General features: G+C 32.0%; 1 protein-coding gene and 1 long non-coding RNA gene across 22 annotated transcripts in view; one reads left to right on the top strand and one right to left on the bottom strand.

The window, feature by feature from the left end:
* Positions 1 to 10,815, top strand: part of LOC140848910 (uncharacterized) — a 112,194-nt gene that overhangs the window by 13,341 nt on the left and 88,038 nt on the right. The gene's annotated exons all lie outside the window — the stretch shown is intronic.
* The window catches only part of SGIP1 (SH3GL interacting endocytic adaptor 1), a 198,199-nt gene continuing 188,139 nt past the window's right edge, over positions 756 to 10,815 (bottom strand). For all 21 annotated transcript variants that reach the window (XM_073234087.1, XM_073234095.1, XM_073234088.1 and 18 more), the window contains 3 exons: positions 10,336 to 10,400; positions 9,665 to 9,829; positions 756 to 8,679 (listed from right to left, as the gene is read on the bottom strand). In XM_073234087.1, the coding sequence (XP_073090188.1) occupies positions 8,657 to 8,679; positions 9,665 to 9,829; positions 10,336 to 10,400 (253 nt within the window). In that variant the 3' untranslated portion in view covers positions 756 to 8,656. The remainder of the gene's footprint in view (positions 8,680 to 9,664; positions 9,830 to 10,335; positions 10,401 to 10,815) is intronic.

Raw genomic sequence — 10,815 nt, 5'->3', positions numbered from 1 at the left:
TGAGGTTCTAAGATACCAAAGAACTCATGGAACTCCTGAAACTCATGGGCTTTTCTCCGTGCAGTGCAAATGGGATTCCTTCCCTTTCCTTAGTATTTCCTTAATACCACTCACTTCCCAGCCGCTTAAACTTTAAGAAATTTTGAAAAGGAGGCTGTTTAGAGTTGAGGTAACTATAGCTCTTCTTCATTAATAACTATTCCCTTCCTAACTCGGGAACTCCTTCCCCAGCCAAAACCAAACCAAACCAAACCCTGAAGGGACCCTCAATGTAGTGGGTAATCATTGGAGATGGAAATAAGATAATGACTCTAAACGCTCAGCCTGGTGCATGTTCATTGCTGAGCGCTCTGTGCAGTTGTTCTTAAGGGTTGGGATAGTTTGGAGAAAGAGCAATAAAGTTTTCTGGACCACCCCAATCCTTCTTCACAGAAAGATAACAGGCAAGGATAGTTTACTGAGTATCTGCTATGTACTAAGTAGGAACTCTTAGGTGACTGATCAATATTATCTCATTTACACTGCTCAATAAGTGGACATTAATTCATTTTTTTTTAAGATAAGAAAATAAGAATCATTGAGTAACATGCTCAAGTCTATATTTAAATTATAGAGCTGGGATTTGTCTTACTCTAAATCCCTTGCTGGGCGCCAGACCTTTTGTTCACTTTGCCCACCCTAAGCATGCAATGGAGTTTTCCAGAAATGTGGATACGATTTTAAGGGGCCATTAATAAAAGAGGTTTACAACTCAATTCATTTTTTAATTTTCTATTTATTTTCAGAAAAAAAAGCACATTTAAATAACAACTTACTCAGATATTTCATCTTGTTCTCACATATAATTGAACTTTGTTCTGAAATGGGAACCGTAGTTACAATGATGTACCATGATAAATAATTGCATATTCAGGATTTTGTGAAATGGGTGATTGGGACAATTATGACGGAAAAATCAGTTGTAAAAGTCATCATTTACAAAAAATGATATCCACACCTTTCTAACTTATAAGGCAAGTAATGTTAAAATGTTCTCATGATTACCTTCAATAAGTAATATTACACATTCATGTCACCATTGCTCAACAGAGAGCTTTGCTACAGTTCTGTGAAGGAACAAGCTGTTGCTTTTTTGCTTGTTTTCTCTCAAATACAGCACAGAAGCAGTAAAACTTTCATCCCAGACAAACCAGTAGCTATGAGAATAAAATATTCTCTGTTGAATTACACATGTAGGAAAAAGAGCCAGACATGGGCACTTTAATTAAATTTAAAAAGTATACTTGAGTATTTTAACCCATAATTCCTTTTATAAATATTTTATGCCCAAGTTGTTCTGTGAAATTACATACTCTGTACAAGGTCATAAAGAAATTCAGTTTGCTTTTGCTACAAAGATCATGGAGAATACTAAATAAAGGCTACCACCATTTGAAGTATTATATTATTAAAGTATACACTAACAGCATTTCCCTTAAGAAAGACAATTGACTGTATTTTATTACCTTTAGAAACACAGCAAAATTTCTTTGAGATTCTTTTTCTAGTTTTTCTTATTGTTAAAGTACAAAAAGTACAACCCAACAAAACAATGTCTTACATTGCCAGTTAGTAGGCATGAAAATTAAAATCTGATCAATCATTCATATAGATTTTTTCCTATACAAAGTGAAATAAAATTCTTTGTATTTTGAAACTCAATAATATTCAAACAGGTTGAAAAGCCAGCTCCATTAATTACTGCTTGGCCTGTGATAAAACCCTGCTTATAGGTACAATTAGCATATCATCATACCAACAACTGGCTTTTCAAGAAAAATTATTCAGCAGCACTTTTCCAAGTCCCTTAGTTGAGAAACAGAGAGACAGATTAGACAGGAGCCAAAATCTTTCAAGCAAGAACTAAATATTGACCTGCAAAATTAACCCAGCTATAAGAATTATCCTAGCATCTCACAAGGAAAATAAAAAATATGTCTTTGGATCTTGACATAGTGATCCCAGTGAGTGTCACTTGGTACATAATTTTAAATAGTTTAAAGTAATTTTGTATGAATAAAATTAAGCATTTGTTTCACCAAAAAAAAAAAGACAAAATGTCAATGAGGTAACATACAACTGAGATGGAATTGACAATTGCATGATACATATACTCATTCAAGAATATTTTAAAAATGATAATGGCTATGATCTATCAAACTGATTCACAAACTCCGAATGAATTAAAAATTGAACTCTGTTTAGAGAAATATAAAGTGATTCAGCTTTACTCTTTTATGTCTGATAACAGTTTGCCCAGGAATTTTTTAAAAGAACTTTGTTGATTCTGTGTGAAAATAATTGATTTGTAAAAAAAAGCAAAGCAAAAAAGAACTATGAAATGCTCATTAATATAGAGTTCTGCAAAATCTATGCACTTAGCTCCAACTAAAGTGTTTTTCATATAATTTCTAATAAGATTATGAAAAATGTGTCAGCATTAATCTATCATGATTCAGTTTCTTAAGCTGTTTAACAAAATATTACCAAAGATTGTTCACTAGCATTAATTCCACTCTGCAAAGAATTTGGACCATCTTCAGCAGATAGCAACAGATAGATGTATGGCTCACAGGTGAAGATCTCAAAAATAATACATAAAAAATTGAAATATTAAAACAATTTCATTATTTTGTTTTGAATATTTATATGCTAATTAATTTGAAATGGCAAGAATTTCCCTCACAGTTAAAACAAAAACCCAGAAGCATCTTTTCAAAGCATCCCTGGTTATATTATTTGCAATTGTTGAATGATGCATAAACTGATGTTAAAAGGAAACATCTCTTAAGTTTCTTCAAGTTTAGGAAAAAAATGTTTTCCTGATCCAATAACTTTCCTAGGCTTCATTTTCTAGATTTACTATCAGTGTCCAAGGAGTGGGGAATATGGTATAGTATCACTTATTCTCAAGCTACTATGAACGTTTGCCAGAACCAGTAGACCTGAACATGATTTGGAAAATACTGGAATATAGGTGAATGTAGTAGAAATATCATTTATTTATTTTTCTTATCTATTAAGGGACACATAAAAATATATTTGCTTTTCATTGAAACATTTTTCTTAGAAGGTTAAAGATGTGGTTAGAACAGGCAATGTACCACCCTAGGGATAGGAGACAATCAGAAATATTATAAATCAAAGGAAAAATAACTTTAGAAGCTAAACCTAGAGAATAAATTATTATACTCATAGTGAATGTCAACAAGGAGGTGACTTTTTCTCATAGGAGTAATCATTTAGAATGAGATCAGATATTAAACATGAGGGACAAACTAGAGATCTGGCCATGGTCAACTCAATGGATCCTAAAATCTGGCATGTCTTCAAGAAGGGTATTTAGATTTCAATTAGATATTGAAAGTGCAACTCCAGCCTATAGAAGATGACAGAACATGGAAGCAATGACACAAGAGGAAAGCTAGTGGGTTTTTGTTATTTGTTTGCTTTTAATATTTGGAGGCTTAAACATTGCACCCTTATCTCATTTTTCCTCCATACATTTCATGCACAAATGCAATGTTAATAGAAGCTACTTTTAATTAATGATTGGGAGAATGACACTTAAATGCTGTCTGCCAAATGAAAAAAAACTGAAAGGAAAATACAACAAAGCCTCAAGGGAGAAGTGCACACAGTAAAAGGGTGTGGGTTGGGGTGTCAGCACGGTCTGTTTAATCAATGTAACATGGGTTGATTTGTTCATTCACTTAACAATTTAATTAGACTCATTTCAAGGAAACATTCATTTATATTCACTTTTCAAGTGATACTTCGAGATCACCTGCATTTTGATATCATAAAATATTATGCTTCCATTAAAAAAAATGCTTATCAGAAAGCCATGTAGCAAAATGAATACATTTAAACTGAGTAAGATTTTGGTCAAATACGCAATCTTTTGGAAAAAAAAAAGCTTAAAAAAGAAAAAGCCCTGCAAAATCATCTCCTTAGTAGATGTATGCACATTTCAACTTTAATTGTTTAACTTTGACAGCCAGTGATTATTCTGAAAAACAGAAACACCAATAAAAAATGAGTGGTGCCTCTCTTTTGGAATGACACTAGTCCACATTTATAAATAATCTGATTTACTCAATCATAATATGTTCATCACAGGGATGGACAGAGCCATTAGTTCTGTAACATCTTTCTATGTTGACAAATAGCAACTGCACTAGTTGGGGTGAGGATTTAATTAATGTGTGTAACTGTTGAACTACTGTGTTGTATACTTGAAACCGACACAATATTGTATATCATCTATATTCAATTAAAAAGAAAAGAATAAAGATGAGTCAAAGTAAGAAAAAAAAAGTGTCAACTCACAAGTTAGTGTCCCTTGCAAGGGGAGACATTTATTAAAACTTTGTATTTGGAATAAGGACAGCTTGCAATCTCACCTCGGCTCTTTTAATCTTTCAAGACAATAAAGAGGACAGAAGTGTGAAAATGAGAAAACGCATTTCAAGCTACCTTGAGAGTAAGATAGCATAAAAGGAGAACTCTACGGAAAAGAGAGGGATTTTCCTAGAAAAAGCTCTATTTTTTTTAAGATTGGAGGCAGTTATATGGACCGAATGAAAGAAATAAACTCACTAGAAAAATGGTATTCAATTTATAATTTAATGTTTAAAATCTGATATAATGTCAGAACTAAGAAGGACCTGAGGAATCTACTAGGGCAGTGATTCTCAAATTTCAGGTGCTTGTCAAATACATATTTTTAAACCCCATCCTTAGAGATTTATTCATTCATTATAAATTTTTTGATGCCTGCTATCTTCTAAGCTCTGAAGATATAGTGGTGACAAAACCAAAATCATTGCCCTTTTAAAATAAAAATACAAATGATCCACAAATCATACTTTGAGAAACATGTTCTTTTCCAACAATTTTGCTATTGGAATTATCCTTATTTTGATACTAATTTTTCATAGCACCTTTTACCTTGGAATTCAAATGTAATCTGTCTAGTAAAATAACAAAGAAGAGTTTATTTCCCAGAATGAACAAGCAAAATAGGTAAGGGGCTCCCTCTGCAAGTGAAGATAACTGGGTTCCTTTCAGCTACTGTGTCACTTTAGCCAAATTAATAATCTGTCTAAGCCTCAATGTCACCATTTGTGAAAAAGGAATTAAAAAGTACAATTCACATAATAATTCAATGAACTAATATCTATAGTGACTGGCATATAGTAAGCACTTAAGTAAATGGCGATTGTTATTATACAAGGTCAATTGTAGTAATTGTACAAATTTTCTTGTGAAGCCCCAAAAGGAGGATTTATCTGAGTTAAGTAGAATCATGGAGCTTCAGAAGTGGAAGTAACTTCATAGATCACTGATCAGTGCTCTGGAGGGCCCGGAATTAAACTGCTGGATGAACTCATTCATTGCTTTGAGCTATTTTGCCTACAAGGATTCCACGTGCAATTTTAATAGAAAAGGTCCTGCTGTTCAGAATATCTTGAAAACTACTGGCAACCCCAATCCCTCATTCTCAAGGGGAGAAACTGAAAAGGGCAGCATTTTACATAAGGTCACATAGTATGAGTTGGTGGTAGAGCTAATGTAGTTACCAGACTTCTTTGTAAAGAAGTCTTAGACATGGAAATTTGTGTAGGTATTGCCTCAAACACTTTGCAGATTGAGACTGAGTAAAAATCATAAAAACAAAAATAATACATTCCTTCCCCCTTGAAACCATTTGAAATGTCTTCTCTTTGCAGGTGAAATATATTTCCAAATATCATACAGTGAATTTTCATTTTGGCTGTAGGTGTAAAGAAGAATAGAGCTTTAAAAATTAATAAAAATTTTAAATCTTAGGAATTATAAATTCCGGTTATGGTAAAATTCAGACTAATTTTTAAAAAGAATTTATTTTTAAAACTATCACAAAAATATGGAATTCATTTGAAAAGAAAAACATACTTTCCATGTTGTCAAAATCAAGCAGTATCATATCCATACTTTCTATCTTATTAGAGCAGAACCTTTTTAAATCATAATGTTCAGGGAATGGAGTTCTTGTTAATGAAACCCCTTTTTAAAAATTTTAACCCCTGGTATTGAAATCTTAATATGTACTAGCCCATTTTGTCCTGTTTTAGGAATGGATAATGAACCTGATTTAATGTTTCTTCTATAACTGAGACTCTTGTATTGTCTAGAATGATTTTTCCTAGCAGAATTCTTATTGTACAGTATTGTGGCTGCAGGTATAACAGGAGATTATAAACCATTAGGTTCAAAAAAACTACCCAAATTTAAATCCCTGTTACAAATTTACTGTGTTATTATTTGACCTATTTTCTGAAAGGAGAAGAGAATATTCTCTATTAAGGTTCTGGTTATTCAAGGTTGAACAGTTTTGAAATCACTGACTTACATTCAGATTTACAAAGACCAATTATGACATGGTAGGATATCTTTATAGTTTCAAATTTAGTTCCTGGAAACATTTGAATAACTGTGGCGATTATTGTAATCTACATTTAAAATTATATTTTTACAATATCAACACAACTACTCTTTGGAAAAAACTCATGTTTAGTTACTAATTCACTCTAGGACTTTAAAAAATAAAATACAATAAAATACAAAGAGCAAGACATGGAAACCACTAATATTTACACATTTTAAATATGGTTTGTGTTAATATTCAATATGTTTTTCATGAATTCATTACTTAAAAACACATTTTTATATTTATATGCTGGACAATTTTCAATTTTCTGCTGCTTACTCTAGATTGGTTTTAGTATTTGAAATGTCCCCATGTTTCATGGGATTTAAAAGTTTGTATTCTCTATTTTTGTTTCAAAATCAAATTGAGTATATTTAGTTAAAATGAATATATTAATTTTTTGTTCAAAAACTTCAACACCAGATTGCTTGGGGAGTCAATTGAGAGTTTGTTTGAAAAATAAGAATTCTTTTAAGGTAAAACAGATCATTTGAACATTCTTTTGGTAGCAAGCACTGACTGAAAAGTACAAAAATTAATTTAAAAATTCCACTATAAACAAATGCCAGTCACAATCTCATTTCAAAAATAAGACTTACAAAATTTAATTTGATTCTAAAATTTACAGGGGTAAAGATTCTTTGTCAAGCATGAGTGAATGCAAAATGAAATTTAGCAACTAATGGTAAATATAACAACTTAATTAAGTTATTTAATAGTATAACCTAGAATAGAAATTGGTTTATATTTAAAATAAGTTCTGTGACTTAAAGGAAGTTTCATGTTTTCAGATCATAAAGAAGGAAGGTTTTACAACTGGGACCTACCTCTGAAGAAGTGCTTCTCCATTTCGAATCCTATATTGAGAGGTCAGATTGAGTAATTACAGTTCTTATTATACCTAGCAACAATGAAATCAAGACACAAATTTTTGATAATTCTCTTTTAGATTCCCCAAGAATGGCAAAGATATATAGCTACATAAAATGAATCTTATCCAAAAGGAAATTTATCACACAATAATGTGGATAGGATTTCATTTTTAAAGCTTATTTTTTTCCTTCCTAATGACATAAATGATGATGATTAAAATTCTCCTTCTGGATTTAAACAGGGGACTAAAATGCTTTTGTGTTTAAGATTTGTAGTCTCAATGTTTTGATTCCTATGTGTAAAAAGGAAGATATGTGGTGCCCTCTGCTTTGCTAGGTGGGACAGACTCCCTTTTTAATGTGACTGTGGAAAAGTTGTTACCCAGTTCAACTATGGACAGTCTTAAACTTTTAAAATCACAATTTTGGTTCTAGTCTGACATTATTCAGCAATCTCCACATTTGCTAAACTGTAGAGAGAGGGAAGTAGTTAAGACTTCAACATCATCTTTACTCTTGGTTATAATTTCATATACTTAAACTTTAAATATGAATTACTTTCCCTTTTTACACAAGTTATAAAAATAAGAGGCCCTTGTTTACACAGTTTGCATTTTTATGAAATTTGCAGTTTGAAAAAAAAGCTTTTTAAAAAGTGGTAACTAATGCTTTTTTTTGAATATGCCATAACATTAGAACTTTTTTTCTGAAATAGTTCCTGAATTTAACTCACTAAACATTTGAAGATAGAGTTTTTATTTAGCACTACATTAAAACTTACTAAGGACTGAAGAAAAGGAAGTTTTTTCTGGTTCCACTTAATTTTGTATGTGGTACCCCTTTATGACAGCTATCAATATTATATTTCAATTTTATATATTGACAGAATGCAATCTACCTCTGTAAGCATTGTGCCATTCAACAGGACTACTATTAAATTTACATACCACAGTTTAAATTACATCCATTTCAGGAATGGTAAAATGCTAAAACTCAAGTGTCTAATTGCCTTACTGGAATGAGTACAATTTACAAATACAATAATTACATTTTAAAACCATTAACAATATTACACCCAGAAGTAAATACTGTAGGACTGCTCATCATGGTATTATGTGAGGGAAATCAGTGCTGAAAGTCACTGACATTTCCAGCAGATATATCCCAAGTGCAGATTCTGGTTTGTTTTCATTAAACCAAAATTAAAATCTGTTTCTCATATAACAGTTCTCCATTACATGAATCTTCCAAATCCTTGCATAAGATTCTATTAGTTATCTGCCAAGTATTTTCCTGTAAAACAAAAAAAAACATATCAACAGGTTACCTGCTATTTCCATAATGTAATTATTATATGGAACATTTCTATTTTTTCTTGTCCTATCCCTGAAGCCAAGTACTGCATACTTGAGGGGTACAATAGTAATATAAAATAATAAAGTTTTTCTAAGTTGTCAGTTTTCCAGACCAGCAGGTTACCTTTTCACATTTGCATGTCGGAACATTTTTCAATGGTTTGGGTTTGGCCCAGAATAAGTTGGAGATTTGTTACTGAATATGAGAATCTACCTTGTTACAGGAAGAATGCCCATATAATTACATTTCAATCTGGATCATTTTTGAGAATATAAGGGATATAATTAATAATTACATAAGTACAACTGGCACAACAACCAGGACATATACCAACAAATCATTCACAAGTATAATCACCCTAATATTAGGGAAACCTTCCACCCACAAATGATCATGTGTACTAAAAACCACATAGCCATGTTCAGTCATGGATAACCAGTCCCAATCTCTGGCCTAGATTCTTTAAGGTTGCTACTTAAATGAAAGACGGATCCTCTGAAATTGCAGCTAAGCCTGCCAAGTCTAAAATCTATGAAGTCCTGTTGGGAAAAAAAAAAGTTTTCAGGCAAGAGATAAATTCAAAGGCAAATAGCATTTATCTTGTTTGTCAATGTGACAAGAGTAGGCTTTACTTCATTAACCTCATGTATGCATGTACATAATAGGAATGACTAGTCAGCCAAATATAAAAAACAGTCAGAGCATGATAAGTAGTCAGGGCCCTCCTAATTCTGACTTCCAGTTCATTGTTCTATTTTTACTTCATTCAACAATTGGTTTGCTTTCTAACTGGAATGGGGGAGTGGTGGTTGGGAAGGGGGAAAAAGAGGAAGAAGGGAAAATCACAACCTGTTCCTTCTTAAGGAAGCGTAGCAAAGGCATCGCTTTTCTTACAAGTGAAACTCACAAAATATCCAGTTACCTGCAGCAAACCTTTTTTTGATGAGTGAAAATCGATACCCTGCTCCAACAAGTTCAATGTCACAGCCAGAAAGAGTGCTTCCTTCACTTGTGAACTGTACAACCAATGGGGAAGGTTTGCTTGGGCCTTCAGATAACTGAAATCTTGCCAATAAAGAACCCACCCCTATAAAAAAGAGTATGATTACAAGATAATGGTCAACACAACATTCTGGATATGATTTTGGAAGTTATATTCAAAAGTTAACCTGCAAATCTAGAAAATACTGTGTTGATACTAGAAAATAATGTATGTTTCAGTGATAAATGGTGATGAAGAAAAGTTATCGCTAACGGTAAGACAGATTTTTTGCATGCTGATTAAAGTGTAACTCAGCTAACGGTACTTCAAAATTTGGGAGCATGCTACTTGGAAGGCAAGGCATTTTCCAAGTTACGATTAATGTAAGAAGAAAGTGAAAAATATTTGAACTATCAGGCAATGTGAGATCTGATAGAGAATGGGAAAGATGCCTCATTAAAAGCTCTTCTTCACTTAAGGTATGGTCTGTTTAATGTATGAAATATTCTGCTTGCTTTTAGAGCTAAGTGTATTTTGGTTATTAGTTTTCTAATACCTGGAAGTTAGTTCAGCTTTACATATTAAGTAAAACAAGTCTGTGATTACATTACCTCCATTTTCTGACTTCTGAGAAATATCAGGAATCTTCCACAATATTCTTTGCTGTTCTGCATTCCTAAAAATAGAATAAGTAAAAGACTTTTGCAAAAGCAAGTGTTTTTGGATGGCATATTTAGGTTTAAGGGATGCCATATTTTTTTTCTACATAGTGTGGGTTTAAAAAATTTTAACTACAATTTAAACATTTCTATTTATCTACCCATTTATCCATCCATACATAAATTCTCTCCTTTCATCTTCCTTCCATAATGTAACTAGCACAACACTGTCAAATAGATAAACATTTAGAAGACAATGAAGTTAAATTTTTTTAAACACATCTAATGAAAAAATAGATGAGATGAATTAGCTAATTAATTAATTCACATAATTTGAATTGGAGCTGCCATGTGACTTTTCTCTTTTTTATTTTTAATGTTCTTTTTTGCCTCTGACAATCATAAGGAAAAACTAGAGTACTTTTTCTAGGA

The sequence above is a fragment of the Manis javanica genome, chromosome 4 (assembly GCF_040802235.1).
Source record: "Manis javanica isolate MJ-LG chromosome 4, MJ_LKY, whole genome shotgun sequence".
In the NCBI taxonomy this organism is placed as follows: domain Eukaryota; kingdom Metazoa; phylum Chordata; class Mammalia; order Pholidota; family Manidae; genus Manis; species Manis javanica.
Note: the sequence above shows the minus strand (reverse complement) of the source record. Positions and strands in the feature narration are given on the sequence as shown.